The sequence below is a fragment of the Ceratotherium simum genome, chromosome 25 (genome assembly GCF_057802395.1).
Source record: "Ceratotherium simum simum isolate JZ-2026a chromosome 25, ASM5780239v1, whole genome shotgun sequence".
Lineage (NCBI taxonomy): Eukaryota > Metazoa > Chordata > Mammalia > Perissodactyla > Rhinocerotidae > Ceratotherium > Ceratotherium simum.
In genome coordinates, this window is record NC_141924.1 from 4,122,446 (window position 1) to 4,140,689 (window position 18,244).

At 52.0% G+C, this 18,244-nt stretch overlaps 1 protein-coding gene across 4 annotated transcripts in view; it reads left to right on the forward strand.

The window, feature by feature from the left end:
* CELSR1 (cadherin EGF LAG seven-pass G-type receptor 1) overlaps positions 1–18,244 on the forward strand; it is a 149,484-nt gene that overhangs the window by 40,206 nt on the left and 91,034 nt on the right. For 3 of the 4 annotated variants that reach the window (XM_087448732.1, XM_087448733.1, XM_014793350.2), the window contains exon 2: positions 15,824–16,462. The exons of the other annotated variant lie outside the window; for it this stretch is intronic. In XM_087448732.1, the coding sequence (XP_087304858.1) occupies positions 15,824–16,462 (639 nt within the window). The remainder of the gene's footprint in view (positions 1–15,823; positions 16,463–18,244) is intronic. 4 annotated transcript variants of the gene reach the window in all.

Genomic DNA, 18,244 nt, shown 5'->3' on the forward strand with positions numbered 1-18,244 from the left:
CCCTGCCTTGAGGAGTTAACCCACCAAGGGGTCAGGGGCTTAATATAGCCTCTCAGTGGTATTTGTGTTTCAGAAGGGGTCTTAGTGAAATTATTCTGGAAGGGACTGTTGGGCCCCTGAGTGGGGAGACATTTGGGGGCCAAGAGAGTGGCCCCTCTAGTCCCCGTCAGATGCTGCACCCCCTGGCCCTGGAGGAAGGCTAAGCCTGGGGCAGCTGCTGCATGAGCGGGGCTGGGCTGGAGGGAAGGGCCCTGTCCCCTGCAGGGGCCTAGCAGCCGGGGTGGGAGAGCTGCATGGATGCCAGGTCCCCTACCCAGTTCCCTACCACCTCTGCCCCTCTTTCTTGCCCCCTTCTCCTGGCTTGCGGGGTGAAGGTCCTCAGGGCTCCTCCCAAAGGTGCGTCAGAGCTGGGCCGGGGTCTGGGAGCCTGGGGAACGTTCTGGTTTTTGTCTCGCTTCGTGCACCTGTGCTCACTGTGCTGACTTACCTGAATGCAGAGGAAGCATGTCTGATGCTGTTTCCAGTTGCCTTTGTAGTTGCACTTTTGCTCCTAAATAGGTACAAATTATTGGCATTAGAAATCCTTGCAGCTCCCTCTCCTCATTAAGCCTCTGCAGTTAATAATTATTTTCTCTCTGGAAAGTGCCGTTTGTGTAAAACAGCAGAGTAGGCAGGTGGAGGCTGCCGGGCCTCCCTGTGCCGTTTTGGGAAGATCATGACCTGCATCCCCGTTACTCGAAGGCTGTGTGTCCTGGGCCCAGCCCCTGAGCCTCTCTGGGCCCCACGTCCTCGTCCCTGGGGTAGCGGAATCTGCTCTGGCCCCTCACTGGGTGGAGGGAGAGGCAGAAGAGAGAACAGATGAGAAGAGTGGTGTAGCTCTTGCAGATCACAGATCTCTAGGGGGCAGGAGATCCCCTCATCCTGGTTTTACTGATGAGGAAACTGAGGCATGGGGGGGTTCAAGGACTTTCCCAAGGTCACAGAGGAAGTGGGTGGCAGAGCAGGATTGTCACAAGAGCAAGTGTCCACGAGAGCCAGGCGGAAGCACAGGGCCTTTTGTGACCCAGGCATCACACGGTGACACTCCGTCTTCCTCTAGTGGTTGAAGCCGCCCCCAGCCCACCCAGATTCAAGAGGGAAGGGACACAGGTCTCACCTGTTGGAAGGAGGATGTCAAAGTGTTGGTGGCCATTTTTTTAAACCATCACATTGTTCAAACTCATTGCGCCCCAGACAGAGAGAAAACCTCGCCTCCTTCCTGAGTTTCCTGTCTCTGGGAACAGTGTCCGCATCGAAGCCAGAAACCTCGACTCTGCCTCTTCCCTCCTTTCGATCACTCCCCCTTACACCCTCTATTTTCATTTAAAGAATTTTTGTTGTTGTTTTGAAAGAGTTCAAATATACGAGATAATATAACACACGTGTGTGGTATGAAGGACCACAAACACGCGTGCCATAGAACCTTCCGTGTCCCTGATGCCTTCTGCGTGCCTCCCCCCGTCACATCCCATTCCTGCCCCTTCCCTTTTCCTTTTGGTTCCATGGCACGCAGTGTTAGTTGTTAAGACGCTGGCCCACAGCCCTCCTCTGCTTTCCCCAAATCCAAAAGCTCTGAAAACCAAAGTAAGTTTTGCAGAAATTCATTTGGTGGCAAAACCTGATCCAAACCAACATGAGGCTGTGGATGGTTTTTATCCTGCGTGGTGTGAATATTCCCAGGCGGGGCTGCAGGAAGATGACACGTTTGATTGGGGCGTCTGCTGTTAAGTAAGGTGGTATGTGCACCGTATTACCGTCCTGAATTGAAAAAATTCCGAATTCCAGAACCACCTGGTCCCAAGAGTTTCAGTTAAAGAATTCTGGACCTATCTCATTAGTTGTGTCTGTTTCTGGAGTTTGTATAAATGGGTATGATACTGGATGTCTTCATCTGCGGCCTGCTTCTTTCACTCAGCATCCGTGTTGGTGTCCCAAGTTGTAGTTGGTTCATTTTCACTGTTGCGTGGTGTTCCATCCACTCTGTGGATCTGTTCTGCTGCCTGGATCTTCGTGAGTGCATCTCCTGGCCTATGCGGGCGTGCCTTCCTCTGGGTGTGTACCCATGGATTGCTGGCCATCCAGCATGGGAATGATCCGTGCTCTGAGCTTCCTCCCGGTGTTCTGCAAGGTGATTGGACCAATTCACATTCCCACCAGCAAAGAATGAGCATTCGTCTCTTTGCTGTCACCTGTTGGTGTTTGACTTCTTAATTTTTGCCAATCTGGTGGGTGTAAAATGGTATCTCATTGTGGTTTCAATTTGCATTTCTCAGTGCACTAATGGTGTTGAGCATCTTTTTATTTGTTTTAAGGTCAAATATGTTCCAGTTTGTGGCTTGTCTCGTCGCTAATTTTTTTTTTTTTTTTTTTTGGTGAGGAAGATTAGCCCTGAGCTAACATGAGCTAACATCTGTTGCCAATCCTTCTCTTTTTGCTGAGCAAGATTGGCCCTGGGCTAACATCAGTGTCCATCTTCCTTTACTTTATACGTGGGACGCCTGCCACAGCATGGCTTGATGAGCAGTGCATAGGTCTGCGCCCGTGCTCCAGGCCTGCGAACCCTGGGCCGCCATAGTGGAGCACATGCACTTAACCACTACGCCACTGGGCCAGCCCCTTGTCGTTAATTTTTTTTTTTTTTTTGTGGGGAAGATCAGCCCTGAGCTAACATCCATGCTAATCCTCCTCTTTTTGCTGAGGAAGACTGGCTCTGAGCTAACATCTATTGCCAATCCTCCTCCTTTTTTTCCCCCAAAGCCCCAGTAGATAGTTGTATGTCATAGTTGCACATCCTTCTAGTTGCTGCATGTGGGACGCGGCCTCAGCATGGCGGAGAAGTGGTGCGTCGGTGCGCGCCTGGGATCGGAACCTGGGCCGCCAGTAGCGGAGCGTGCGCACTTAACCGCTAAGCCATGGGGCCGGCCCTGTCGTTAATTTTTATAATCAGGTTCTTTGTAAAGTTCTTCTATTTAATGTCACAATTTTACATTTTTTCTTTTTATGATCGTGTTTTGTGTGTCTTAAGAAATCCTTACCTGCCCCAAGATCATAAATGTAATTTCATATGATCTCTTCCAAGACAGATTTTTGCCTTTCAAATTTAAGTCTTTAATTCACCGGAAGTGATTTTTGTGTTCAGAGTGAGGTAGGGATCCAATGCCATTTTGTCCTCTATACAGATGGTCTCCAACCGATGCTCTCAGGACCGTTTGTGGAATGGTTCCTCTCTCCCACTTGTCAGCTCTGTGGGTCACATTTTCCTGGCCGTGCGGGTCTGTTTGTCGGTTCTGGTTCTGGTTCTGTCTCCTGTCTCTAGTCTGTTGGTCTGTTTCATGCCAACACTGGTTACTGCAGACTAACATCTCGTAAAACCTGTCCCCTCCCCTGTTCTTCAGGAGTGCCCTGGCTGTTCTTGGCCTGTCGGTCTTCCATATAGATTAGAGAATTATCTTACAAGTTCTATGGAGGACCCTGTAGGGATTTTGATAAGAATGACAATGAATCTATAAGTCAATTTGAGGAGGAACTGCTACCCTTTCCATATTGGCTCTTCCTATCAGTGAATATGGATAGAGCTGCATTTCTGCCAATAATAGTTTCTATTTTTATTTATAAAGGGCTTCTATGTCTTTTATTAGATTTATTCTTAAGTGCAGTATATTTTTACTGTTATTGTAAATGATATTTTAAAAGTTATGTTTTATGAGGCTGGTATAAGGAAATGCGTTTGATTTTTCTGTCTTGCTCTTCTCTGTAGCCACCTTGCCAAATGCTCTTATGCATTCTGACAAATTGTCTGTAGAGCCTTTGGAGTTTTCTATGTTGACAGTCATATGATCTGTGAATAATGATATTATGTCTTCTTCCCTTTCCAATCATTCATTCATTATACCACTCATTCATTCATTCATTCTCTTACTGTGCTGGCTTAGGCCTCCAGTACACTGTGGAAGTGGTGATAGTGGGCACCACTGTTAAATATGATGTTTGCTGTTGGACTTTTATAGAGGCCATTTATCATTTTAAGGAAGCACCTGTCTCTTCTTTGTTTGCCAAGAGTCTTTATTATGAATGATTGCAGAATTTTATTGAATCTTTCCCTCTACTTATTGAGATGCAAATATGCTTTTTAAAAGAAGTGTGATGTTACATTAACACATTTTCTAATGTTAAATTCCTGAGATAAATCCAATTTGGGCTTGATATGTTGTCTTTTTTATACATTATTAAATTTACTTTACATTTTACATTTTCTCTTTTTTAAGAGTTGTTGCATTTATGTTCCTGAGTGACTTGGCCTATAATTTTTCTTCCTTATGCTCTCCTTGTCTGATTTTGGCATCAGAGTTATGGTAACCTCATATAATGAGGTTTTCCATTGCTGCTGTAACAAATTACCACAAACTTAGTGGCTTGAGATGACCTGGATTTATTCTCTTACAATTTATTCTCTTACAATTACAGTAGATTAGAAGTCCTATCTGGGTCTTGCTGGGATGAAACAGAGGTGTGGGCAGGGCTGGCTCCTTTCTAGAGGCTGTGGGGGAGACTCTGCTTCCTGGTCTTTTCCAGCTTCTAGAGGCGCCCGTATTCCTTGGCTCCTGGCCCCGTCCACCATCTTCACAGCCAGCAGCATAGCATCTCTGTGACCCCACTTCCGTCATCACAGCTCTTTCTCTCACTCTCTTCTCCTGCCTCCTCTTCCACTTTCAAGGACCCTGTGATTACAGTGGGCCACTTGGATAGTCCAGGATAGTTTCCCTATTTTAAGGTCAGCTGGTCAGCAACTTTAACCCTTTGCTGTGTAGTCTAACATGCTCACAGGTTCCCAGCCTTAGGACTGGACTTTTTTTGGGCAGCAGGGGCAGCGTTATTTTGTCTACCACACATAGCCACGGTAAAAGATTTATGAAAGTGCCAAGCAACAACATGGTCTGCTCACCTATCCCTTAGGGTTGCCACCAGGGTCCACGTCCCCTGCCCAGAGGCAGCCTCCGTCTCCTGCTTCTTTTGAACCTCCTGGGAGACTGCGGACAGTGTGTGCTGCTCCTGCCATCAGAGGAAGCTTTTCCCAAAGATGAGGCGTCTGGTTGAGGAGCCTGTGTCGTCCACCCCACGGGGTGACGGATGACACTTCCAGAGCCTGGCCCAGATCGCGGTTTCCCCTGGCAGCCTCTGCGACCTTCCTGTTCTGGAGGGACTTCGGGGCTTAGGGCTAGGAGCCGCTTAACATTTGTTGCCAGTGGTTCCCGGAGACAGTCTGAATTTCACAGGCACTGCTGGCTAACGTGGGGGTTGAGAGAGGGCCAAACACAAGCCCAGCATGAAATGTTGGAGAGAGAGAAACTTCCAGTGTGAAAGGAAACCCAGGGAGTGTTCTTAAATGAATACATGCAGGTGTCTGTACACAGAACTCGAGTTCAGGAGAGGAGCGAAGGAGAAATGGCACACGTGTGCACTCGTCTACATCGTACCCACCCGGGGGGAGGCCAAGGGTCACCTGCCATTCTGACCCTCCAGGTGGCTGGAAGAGGAGTGCGCCGTGGCGACTGCTCAGCCAAGTGGTGGAGGGCGCTTTCAGAGCCAGAGCCCAGAATGTTCCAGACTGGCACCTGTCCCTCTCGAATCTGTGGGCTAGTGGTGGGCTGCTTGTGAGTGGCAGTGACTAAGAGGCCTCACAGAGCTCTGAGCAGGGCCCCAGGGCTCAGCGGCCAGCAGGCTGGGCTGGGATGTCTGTTTGTTAGAAATCTCATCTTTATTGCCCACGGCTCTCTTGGGCTGACAGCCGCTCCTTGATGTGTCCAGGGCTGGAGAACATATGAGTGTCCCTTGATGGGTGCCCAGGGCCACATTGTCCTGCTGGAGGGCATTGTTCAGCTCAGAACAAGGCAGGGCACTTACTAGTTCTTTTAAATCCATTTTGGGATTTAATCTTTGTCTCGGGGAACTTTGCCCATTTTCCTAGGATGGGGGCAGACGGGTGGCCTTTCTGGCTCTGGCAGGGAAAAGCGAGGCTGGACAGGCTCCCTCTTGGCCCCGCTGGTGGAGGGAAGCCCCAGACGTGGCTATGGGGAGGCGTGGAGGCCCCGGGATGGCCTGGCAGCCTCAGGGTGCTGACCCCCAAGGTTCCTGGTTCTCACTCAGAGTCTCAAGCTGGAAGAAGGCTCCAGAAACTTTCATGTTGTTTCCTAGAGCAGGACTGTCAACTGGGTGTGATTCTGTCCCCAGTGGACATCTGACAATAACCGGAGACATTTCTGATTGTGACAGTTGGTGGCTAACTGGCCTTAGTGGGTGTAGGCTGGGGTGCTGCTCGGCATCCCGGATGCCCCCTCGCTGAGAGTTATTCGGCCCCCTAGGTGAGTCGGCCCCGGAGGTGAGCCTCGCTGCGGTGGGGAAAGCCTGCCCTGGAGGCTGAAGCTCCTGCCGTCCCTGCTTTTCTGCTCCTCCTCTTCACACGGCCTGGCGATCCCCACGCATCCCCAGCCAGGAGTTTAGTGGGATCAGACTTCTGGATTCCTGTTTGGCAAACAATGCCTACGTATTGTTTAATTAGTGCTTGAAATAAAATGAAAACCAGGGACAACAAAGGTTCCTGACGGAACTCAGTGTGGTCCCAGGCGGAGGCGGAGGCGGCCGTGGTGGTGTCACCGCAGGCATGTGCCCCCTCCCGTGTGCGAGGTTCCTTTCGCAATGTTTAGTTTACAGTGTCAACCGCCGGTGGTGGTTTAGCTCCACCCGGCATTTTCACGGGGAGAGAGAGTTCCCTGATCATTGCCAAGGTCAGAAGGTGGCTTCCCAGCTCCTTGAAGTCAAAGGCGGTTCTGAGCTCACAGCAACCCATTCATCTCCTCTGACTTGGTTTACTGCTTGGTTTTAAGAAAATCATTCTTAACATGCATTTTAAAACAGTCTTTTTTCCTTTCGGATAATCTCCTGTAAAATAAAGCAGTTTAATGAGTCAATCCTTAACTCTTTTTTCCTTTTATTGGGGTGAAACTCACGTAACGTAACGTTAACCATTTCAAAGTGAGCAATTCAGTGGCATTTGGTACCTTCACAGTGTTGTGCAACCACCACCTCTGTGTAGTTCCAGAACATTTCCATCACCCCAGAGAAACCCACACCCGTTATGCAGTCACTCCCCATCCTCCCCCCCTCTCCCCCCCGTGCACTTGGCAACCACCAACTTGGTTTCTGTCTCTATGGATTTACCTATTCTGGACCTTTCACACAATCATACAGCCTATGGCCTTTTGTGTCTGGCTTCTTTCACTTAGCATAATGTTTTTGAGGTAGATCTGTGTTGTAGCATGTGTCAGTACTTCATGTATTTTTGTGTCTGAATAATATTCCTTTGTGTGTATAGATCACACTTTGTTCATCCATCCTCAGTTGATGGACCTTTGGGTTTCCACTCTTTGGCTACTATGAATAACGCTGCTGTGAGCATTCATGTACAAGTTTTTGTGTGGATGTATGTTCTCAATTCTTTTGAATTCCACCTAGGAGTGGAATTCTGGGACATATGTTAATTCTGTGTTTAACTTTTTGAGGAACCAATCCTTAACTCTTCAGTGAGAGTTCTTTGTCTTGACAAGAATGCACTTTCTCTGCATCTCAGCCCACATCTGTAGCCTGGGTCGGGCTGGCCACTTGGAGCTGTGAACAAACCCACGTGCTATGGCTTCAGCTTTCAAGAAGGTTCCATCCAGCATAGACATGATGAACTGTGAGTCTCATGGGATAACCTGAATAGTGTGAAATTCTGAATTAGATACTAACTGCTGCCTTGGGATGGGAGCTTTAGTTTATCTGTGAAATCAGGAGAGAACGTGTCTGAATCCATGTTATCGAAGATCATGTGATTTTACTGTAAATAATACATGTGGGAGTGACATTGAGAAGGAACTTTTAGATATTTTTGTTATTTCATTTCTCCTCATTTATTTATGTGCTTATATTTTTATTTATTTATAATTGTAGTAAAATTTACATAACATACAAGTTGCCATTTTAACCGTTTTTAGGTGTAGAGTTCAGTAGCATTAAATCCATTCACATTGTTGTACAGCCATCACCACCATTCATCTCCAGAACTTTATCATCATCCCAGTGAAACTCAGTCCCCATTAAACACTAACTCCCCATCCCCCACCCCAGCCCCTGTCTCCCACCATCCTACTTTCTGTGGTCTCTGTGGATTTGACTCCTCTAGGGACCTCATGTAAGTGCAATCATACAGGATTTGTCCCTTTGTGACTGGCTTATTTCATTCGGCACAGTGTCCTTGAGGTTCCTCCGTGCCGTCACATATGTCAGAATGTCCTTCCTTTGTAAGATCTCCTTATTTCTTGCGCCACCTGAAGTCAGACATTTTCTACCCGCGTGTGGTGTTTATTTGGCTCACTTGATCCTGATGGTCTGGAGATGTAGCTTCTTCTCCCTCTCCTCCATGTCTTGGGAGAGAATAATTCCTTGTCATTTCTAGAATTTTATAATTTTGGAGAGGAAGAAGGATGCTAGGTAAATAAGTGTGTCTTGGAAATGGAATAATGTAGTGAAATCAAATTGCATATTTTATTCGAATGGTTGTGTATTTGAAGCTGTAAAAATTTTTAAGAGGAGCATTAAAATGCTTATTATTTACCCATTTATGAGCTTCCCAGTGGCTGTGTGTGCATTTCCATTTGATTCAGGGAGCCACACCCCAGCCAGGTGGATGACTCGCCCAGGGCCCTGCAGCCTGGGCTTGGGCCCCACGGTCAGACTTGGGTTTGTTCTTTCCCACCTGGCTCCTCGTGGTTATTGCAGTTACTAGTAAGAGGTTTAAATTTCTTGCAGCTGGTTATCCTATTTGATTTGGCATTGTTAATAACAATCGCAGTGGCGAGAAGGTTGGTTGAGTGCTTTCCACGTGCTCGTGGGCGCTGGCCTGGTATTTGTACCCAGTGTCTTAGGTGGCTTTCCCGGCACTGTTGTGGGGGGTGCCCTTGCTCCTACCCCCCCTTACCGATGGACCAAGCAAAGTTTGCCCCTGTGAGCACCCAGTTATCAGGGAGTGAGTGCCAGGTTGGGATTGGGGGGTGCTGTGAGCTCCAGAGCCTGCCTCCTCTGAGGAGGTGTGGGCACAAAGACAGGCACAGCTTGGGGGGAGGGCAGGGGAAGGGGTGAGGGTGTGGGCTTGAAGTCATTTTAGGTGAAGGAAGGGTAGGCTGAGGGACTCAGATGTCAATATGGAGGGTGCACATTGTGGTCGGGGGCTGGGTGCTGGGGTCTTGCAGGAGTCTGGATGTCCCCCCAAAATAGGGATCAGGACATGAGCACTAATGTGGTGTGGCGAGGCATCGGGGTCCACGGCTGGGAGAAGGCACCTGGGAGGGTGGGGCTGGGGGCTGCCTTGGGAGGTCAGGAGGGACCCTTCCTCCCCTTTGTCCTGCCGAGGTCATGGTGCTCATGGGGACAGGGAGGAAGGGGCCACTGGCTGTGCTCTGTTTACCCACCTGGTGCCCGACAGAGTTGGACTGGCTCCTTTAGCACATTGCAAGTTGTGACAGGTAAACACGTGGACGCGTTGAGAGCAGGGTTGGGGTTTTTATGCGATACCTGATTTGCCCACCTTACTGGTGCTTGAGGGGGACTCTCCCCTCCTGGGCCTGAGGGTGCCTCCTCCGTGGATGGGGCAGGAGAAGCTGCATCTTTGCAGGCCGGCGGGCCTGACGCCGGCATTTGTCCCCGCTGTCCCCCAACGCCTCACCCTCGTCGCCTTGTTCCTGTGAGGTGAGCCCGTATCCCCAGCCCCAGGTTCTAGGTTTGGCCTTTGTTGCCCAGAAAGGAGAGAAGCCAGACACCCTTCAGGTAGCAGATCAAAACATCGCACCTGTTGTCTGCCCTCAATTTGGCCTCAAAAAACAGCACACCCCGCTGAGGGAGGAATGCAGGGAACCACTTCAAAGTCCCCTGGCCTCTGGTGGCCCCTGAGCAGGCACTCCCTGCCCCTTGTGAGGCCTCGGGAGGGGGCAGGATGAGGGACAGGGGCGCAGCCTTTGTCTCAGACTGGTGGGACAGCAAACAGCCAGCCTGACCACAGCATCGTGGCTATGCCAACCAGGCCTGGCAGGGTGCTGGCGATAGGAGCCGGAGGTGCCTCCCCCAGACTGCATGGGGTGGGGTGGGGACACTCACGGTGAGTGGTCCTGCTCCCTCTTGGCACCAGCTAAGTCTCAGCTGCCCGTAGCCCTGCCTTACTGTGTTGTCTCCAAGGAAACCAGCCTCTCCTCCTCCGTGTCCTCAGCAGACCCTCCCAGGCCAGGACTGTGGTCCTCTAGGCCCTTTGTTCGCCTTATCCCCCATCGGGGGGTCTCGAGCCCTGTCGTTCTGGGCTTTCTGCTTGCTGCCTGAGTGTCCTCGTCTGTGAAGGACCAGCAGTGGTGCCCCTCCTGGGCTGTGACAAGGACTGAAGGGGCAATAGCGGGGAGATGTTAGTATGAAGCCACCGCGGGGAGCAGTGAGCACTGCCCGTGCACAGGCCCAGTCCACACCGTGAGGACGTTTCTCCTGCGTCCCCCCGCAGCCGCCCGAGGCCAGGAGCCCAGGAGGGCCGCAGCATCAGAGGACCTCCACCCACCTCTATGGCCTTGTCTCCCCACGACCACAGTCCCATCAGTCCTGGGCGGAATAGCGTCCCCCCACGTTCATGTCCACCTGGAACCTCAGAATGCGGTGTTATCTGAGATTGGATCTGTTCAGATGTGATCAAGGTCAGCTTTGAGATGAGGTCATCCCGGATTCGAGTGGGCCCTAATCCAACAGCTACTGTCCTTTTAAGAGAGGGGAATTTGGGCGCAGACACACATGGGAAAAGGCCACATGACCACAAGTCAGAGATTGGAGTGACAAGCCAGGGAACGCCAAGGACTGCCAGCAGCCACCAGCACCTGGAAGGGAGCCATGGAACAGATTCTCCCCCAGAGCCTCCAGGTGGAACCAACTCTGCCAACACCCTGATCTCGGACTTGCGGCCTCTAGACTGAGAGGTTAACGTTGTTCCAGCCGCTAAAGCCCCCAGGCTGCGGTGCTTTGTGAGGGCAGCCCCAGGACAAACTCTGTTGCTCCTTGGAGGCCTGCCTCCCTGCTGCCTCCTGGGGTTGTCCTGGCACCGTGTCCTGCAAGTGCAGCTCTGTCCCCCACCCCACGAGGGCCACTGGCTCCTTGGAGGCCACAGTGTGACCTCTCCCCCCAGTGACGCAGGCATGGTCCTGCCACGAGGGACGTGATCGTGCATGATGGTTATCCTTTCCCCAAAGTCAGAGGGCTGGACAGACCCCACCCTCCGTGAAGACCTGCAGAGCTGTTCCCAGGCATCGTCTGAGGTTGTGCGCATAGAGCACCTGCCGGTGAGCATCCTACAGCCTCGAGCTCTGCCATCTGTTCTGTCTCTTTCCCACTGTGACTCAGGGACAGGGAGGTGACTTATCTTTCCTAAGGAAAGCAGTGGAACTTGCGCGTGACTGATTGTGGGGCGCTGCAAAGCTGACCCGGAGTTGCTCGTTCCAGCACCGTTGCTTATAGCCACAGAAGGAACGCCTGGAACACAGGCTGCGGAGAGCCCTGGGCAAGTTCTGTGTTTTCCAAATAAAAATAGGCTTTTAATTGGTAAACCTAGTGTATGCTCATGCAGAAAAATAAAACAATATAGGAAAATACAGAGGAGAAAGTGAAAAACACCCAAATATCAGTGACCTAACATTCCTGCCCAGGACTCCTCAAAACTGTCAAGGTCGGCAAAAACAAGGAGAGTCTGAGAAACCATCCCAGCCCGGAGGAGCTGTGGTGACATGGCGACTAGATGTCCTGTGGGCCTCTGGATGGAGTCCTGGACCAGAAAAAGGGCGGTAGGTAAAAGCTAAGGCACTCTGAATAAAGCAGGGACGTCGTTCAGTTGACAGTGTATCAGTATTGCTTCATTAATTGTAACAATATATCACACTAATGTAATAATGTTCATAATAGGGGAAACCGGTGCCAGGTATCTGGGAACTCTCTGCACTATCTTTTCAATTGTTCTGTAAACCTGAAACTGTTCTAAAATAAAAAGTTTATTTAAAAACAAATTCAGCGACCCGGACGGAGCCGTGGTAACCAGTGGATGTTCTGCTCTCCCTGCCAGTGGCTCTCTGGACTCGTGCACAAACGTGTTTTTGTTTTGTGTGCAGAGTCACTCACTCTTCCCCTAACGTCGTGTTGTCCGCGTCTGTCCCGACAGCAGTGGAGGTGTCTCCCTGTTGTGGGTGAGCTGTGCAGAGCTCCGCGGTCGGGACAGCCGTTCTTTATTTCGGGGCCCCCTGTTGATGGGCAGTCAGGTTGGTGCTTGTGGAGGCTCAGAAGTCCAGGCCAGACGACTTGAGTACAAAGTAAATTCATTGTCTCCCAGGACTTGGGGTGTCCAGGGCCGTCCATGGTCTTGAAAGAAATTGATGTATATTAATAGTAAGGTGCATATTTTGTTTTCCAGCGCATTCGATGCTAGTTAATATTTAATGCTCTTTTCTGGTCATGTTGTCATTTTGGCCCTTAGTGAAAATGTCTGTACCTGGAATGTGGCTCCTTGTTTCTGGGCATTCCTCTGTGCTGTGCCCCCCTGGGCTGCCTGTGAGAGGGTCCGAGTGCTAGAACCCCCACCCCACCCCGGGGAGGGGGACAGGATAGCCCAGGGCACCCAAGATGAGCAAAGTTTGGAGCTTAAAATCAGCATGACCTTTGTATCTTGGGCCAGAACAGATCCGTGTGTGTGTGTTTTTTTTGTGTGTGTGTGAGGAAGATCAGCCCTGAGCTAACATCCATGCTAATCCTCCTCTTTTTGCTGAGGAAGATCGGCTCTGAGCTATCATCTATTGCCAATCCTCCTCGTTTCCGCCCCCCCCCAAAGCCCCAGTAGATAGTTATATGTCATAGCTGCACATCCTTCCAGTTGCTGTATGTGGGACACGGCCTCAGCATGGCCGGAGAAGTGGTGCGTCGGTGCGCGCCCGGGATCTGAACCCGGGCCGCCAGTAGCAGAGCGTGTGCACTTAACCGCTAAGCCATGGGGCGGCCCCGATCTGTGTGTGGTTTAAGATTAAAAGGATGTTTTATAAGAACTGCCACCAGGAAACAAACAATATCCTATGTCCTGTATTATTATAATGGGCCTTCGCAAAAAAAAAAAAAAAACAAAACGAAAATAGCTTACTTGGAAAAATGGAGTCTCTGATGCTGTTTGTGCAAATGTTAATCTTGGGGTTAAAGAGGTACCACTGGGCATCTTCATTTTTCCCTGCCTCCCTCCCTCCCTCCATTCCACGAATGTTTATCTAGCAGCTTCTGAGTGCCAGGAACTGTTCTAGACGTGACAGGTACAACAGGAACAAGACCTACAGGTTCTCAGTCCTCATGGCTCACGCGGGGAGAGACAGAGATGAACAAATAAGAATAAAATCAGGCTGTGGCCTCTCCTGTGCGCATAAAGTAGGGATGTGGCAGAGCGTGGGGGGCGGGTGAGGAAGGCCCCTCTGATGAGGGACATTCAGCTGAGATCTGGATGGTTGACAAGGAGGGCAGTGCTCTGGGTGGAAGACAAGGTGTGCAAAGGCCCTGGGGCAGGAAGAGGGAGCCAGGGTGACAGGGAGGTGTCACTATGATGAGAGGGGAGGGTGATGAGGACCAATCATGGAGGACTATAAGATGGGGTCAGTGGCGTGGGTTTTATTCTGGGTGCCATTGGGGGCCCCAAGGGAGTGGCATGATGAGATGGGCATTTTAGGACGACTGGTGTGGCTGCAGTGTGAGGACCATGGTGGAGGGAAACTGAGGCAGTTGCAAGTCCAGCCCATCCCAGGGGAGGGGAATCAATGCTCGCTCATGCCGGGGAGTGGCCTGCTTATGGGGAGGGCAGAGGGGTGGTGCCATCCTTGAGGCTGTCTGCCACCATGTGCTCTGCCATTTCTTTTTGCCTTAATTTATTTTTCCTCATTATTTATTAGTAATTACCACCGGCCCTTTGTAGATGAGCTGCAGCTGTGGTCTGGGCTGTTGCCTTTCTGCTCCGTAGAAGCCGTAGACAGAACTGAGCCCTTAGCTTGCAGACCTCTGGGTTTTGTGCCAGCCTTAGAGGTGCCCTCCCCACACCAAGGTTATACAAATATTATTGTCACTTTCTAAATTCAGCCCTGCCAGGTTGTCGTGAGGACTGGGTGGAATAGTAATAGCGTGCTCGGGGCCTGACTTACTGGGCGATGGGTGTTATTATGGGGTGGAAGCCGGGGCTGCTCTCCAGCTGTGAAGTGGGATGATGCTGGTGTTCTCAGAATCTCCCAGAATCTTGGGTTTGCTGTGATAGTTCAGTAGAGCACCGAATGTGTTGTGTGTTGGAGCGATTATGTTTCTCCGTTGATTGCACAAGTTGTATGACTCATGGTCCCTCGCACAGTGGCTTATGGCTCTCAAGTGCCTGAGAAAAACAGTGCCAGGGTGCAGAAGCTTCGGTGCTCCTGTTCCCCGTTATTTTAAGGGCTCCCTGCAAGCTTTGTGCATTGGTGGGGACTGTGCTGGGGCCAGAGTGACAAGGTGGCCAGCCTCTGGGTTTTGTCACCTGACTGCATCCTCTCAGTGGTCCCAGGCTTTCTTGCATCTTCTGCAGCTTCCCAGAAGCAAGTGGGAGGGGATCCCCCATGGCTCCTGCCCTCTCCGGTGGGCACCTGCCAGGCAGTCGGTCTGAGAGGGGAGGGAGAGGTCTTTACCCACCAGGGGCTCACAGGATTGAGGGGGGTCACTGGCTTGCACAGATGGCTCCATGCCCCATGGAAACTGGCGGGTGTGCTCATGGGGGGCCAGGGAGACAGGTTGAGGGGAGCAGAGGGGCAGGATCAACCAGAGCTGTGGGGACACAGAATCTGAGCCAAGCTAGAAGGATGTAAACTGCCAGGTTTTTCTCGGGTTCCCATAGCACATTCGAGGGGGGTCTTGGGAGGCAGGTAAAGGCCCCTTGGGGGTGGGGGGTGGCTGCACCTGTGAGGGGTCTCGGGAAGGTTGGTGGTGCTGCCCCACAGCCATCCTAAGGAGAGCACCTGTGGCCAGCCCTTGGACAGCCCCTCTGATTCTGGGCTCAGAACCAATGGTGTGCTCAACTTTATAAGCAAAATATTGTACTCTTTTTGGTCTCAAAATCCTAAGTCCTTTGTTTCATGGTTTGCTCACTTGTGTTGGCTGAGGGGCAAAGTCATCTCGTACTTGTCCTTCTAGAGCAGCATTTGCTGAATGTCTCCCATGTGCTGGGCGTGTAGAGATGAATTGGATACAGCTAAGGGAAGAGAAACCATCAACACAGTGTAGACCAAGACCTGGGCGGGACCATTCTGGACATTGTGAGGTCTGAATCGAGCAGGGGAGATGGGTAGGATCAGGATGGGTCTCCTGGTGCCTGGAACAGGTGCAGAGGTGGTAAAACGGGGGCTCAGCATCCCTATGTGTCTAAAGCAAAGCATGTTAAGTGGGGAGTCTCTGGGGCAGTGCAGGGTTGGATTATGGTGGTCATGGGATGTCCTGCTGAGGGGTTGGGGGTCCAGTGGGGGCTTCTGAGCAAGACGGACATGATGAGAGCTGTGCTTTTGGAAGCCAGGTGTGGAGGGGGAGGGATGGGGGCTGGGAAGTGGGGGCTGGGTGTGGGAAGTGGGTGTGCTGTACCCGGTGGGACCAGGACTCCCGTGGGCGGTCACCCGAGTGACCCCAGCCTCCTTGTGTCTCGCAGACGGCATCCACAGCGTGGCGGCGCTCTGCACCCTGCGGGTCACCATCATCACGGACGACATGTTGACCAACAGCATCACCGTCCGCCTGGAGAACATGTCGCAGGAGAAGTTCCTCTCTCCGCTGCTGTCCCTCTTCGTGGAAGGCGTGGCCACAGTGCTGTCCACCACCAAGGACGACGTCTTCGTCTTCAACATCCAGAACGACACGGACGTCAGCTCCAACATCCTGAACGTGACCTTCTCGGCCTTGCTCCCCGGCGGTGTCCGCGACAAGTTCTTCCCCTCAGAGGACCTGCAGGAGCAGATCTACCTGAACCGGACGCTGCTGACGGCCGTGTCCACCCAGCGCGTGCTGCCCTTCGACGACAACATCTGCCTGCGGGAGCCCTGCGAGAACTACATGAAGTGCGTGTCGGTGCTCAAGTTCGACAGCTCAGCGCCCTTCATCAGCTCCACCACCGTGCTCTTCCGGCCCATCCACCCCATCAACGGCCTGCGGTGCCGCTGCCCGCCGGGCTTCACGGGCGACTACTGCGAGACCGAGATCGACCTGTGCTACTCCAGCCCCTGCGGCGCCAACGGCCGGTGCCGCAGCCGCGAGGGCGGCTACACCTGCGAGTGTCAGGAGGACTTCACCGGTAGGTGTCGCTCCCCTGGGCCCCGGGGCCGGCACAGGCCACGGGGGATGGGAGTGGTGGGCCGGGTCCCCTCTGATTTGCACGAGGCTCCCAGTTCACATGTCAGAGGGTTTCCAGTGGTTTCCTCTGTCTGCTTCCCTCCTGGGGGAAACAAAGGACAGACGCTGGGCCCGGGTGTCGGCTCCATGAACCTTGAAATGATTTCAGAAGTGGCTTCTTAGCCAGCGAGCAGGTGGGAAGAGGGCTTCCTGACAACAACTCCGAGGTCTCTATTGACCCCGTGGGACTTAAGTCACTTCTTTATGAGAACAGTAGGAGGAAGATTATAGTGTGAGAGCCACCTAAAAAAAAAAATCTACGTGCATGAAACAACATGTGCTCCTTTTAAGTGGCTTTAAATTTAAAGTACTTCATTCCGGATTTCAAATTTAATTGGTTATTGTAAAGCCGTGTACCTGGGGGAGAAATCGTGAGCCATTTATCATTTGGGTCTGGAAAGAGGTTCGTTCCTTCATGCCTCGTTGTTGCTGTAGAAATTACTCATCTTCTCCGCCTTGAAGATACATGCACCCCGAGATATCCTGACTAGTCACAGGGATGAATTGCTCCAAAGGCGGCTCACGGTTGTTTTTGAAAATGAAAAGCCCGCCGAGAGCAGTACAGAAACACCCATTCTTGCTGTGGTCTTCGATCTCCTGTTACATAAAATTGTGGCCCCTGTGAAAATGCAGTTTACGACGGCCCCCATTGTGAACGGTCTGTCTTTCTGGAAAGCTCTCTGGGGATTGGGTGGGACTTGATTCGTACTGGAGGTAGCACTGGGGTTCTTCCATGGACGGTGTCCTTGGTTAGCACGTTTAATAGAAACACCTGAGACATCATTGTCTGCCGTGTGGGACGGCACAAGTTGATCAAGCTTAGGACAGGGGTTTAGGGTATTAGCAGGATTTATTAAGCAGGAAGAGAGAGTAAACCCCTGGGGGCTTGGGAGAGGAAGGTGGCTGTGCATGGTCTTGGCATCAAAAGAGGAGAAGCCACCAGAGAGAGGTTGTCAGCAGCCTGAGGAGGTGGGGGTGTGCCCCAGCTGGCCGCGTCTGAACCCCAGCCTGCTTACAATGGGTGGTACAGCCGTGTGGTGAGAAAGTGCTTGCCTGCCCCGTGTTCTCCCCTCGCCCGCCTGTCTGTGGCTGGCTGTCCATCTGTCCTTCCCATCGGGTCTGGAGGTCTCTTTCCCACTGTCTCGCTGAGTGTTAATCCTCAATTCCTGGCTGCCCTGGGGCCTGGTGGTGAGCGGGGAGGGAAGGCAAAGGAGACACGCGGCCCCTGAAGCCCACACAGAGTTGTCAGATGGGGGTCTCCGGTTGTGCCGAGGAGACCTGGCCTGGGCTCCCCTCTCCCCCGGTCCCCGCTCTGAGTTGTAGTGGAGCCGTGCTCCGTGGAGCTTCCTGAAGCGGGCAGTGGTACGCCCTTCCTCTCCTTCCCACTTCACGGCGCTGAGCTGGTGTCTTGGCCTCTTCCGAAGTGCTGTGGCCCCAGGCCCCCAGGGAAGGGCCTGGTGCACTCCAGGGGGTCAGCCAGTATACAATCATTCACTCACTCCACAAGCATTAGTTGAGTGCCTGCTGTATGCCAGGCCAGTGCACACATCAGACCTGCTCCTGCCCAATTGGGTGGACCACCCAGTGTTACCTGTGCAATTGGTCCTGTCACTGGTTGAGACTCGTGGCGGCGGGGAGCTGGTGGGGAGAGCCCCTCAGTCTCCCTGCAGGCTCTGGCGGCTTT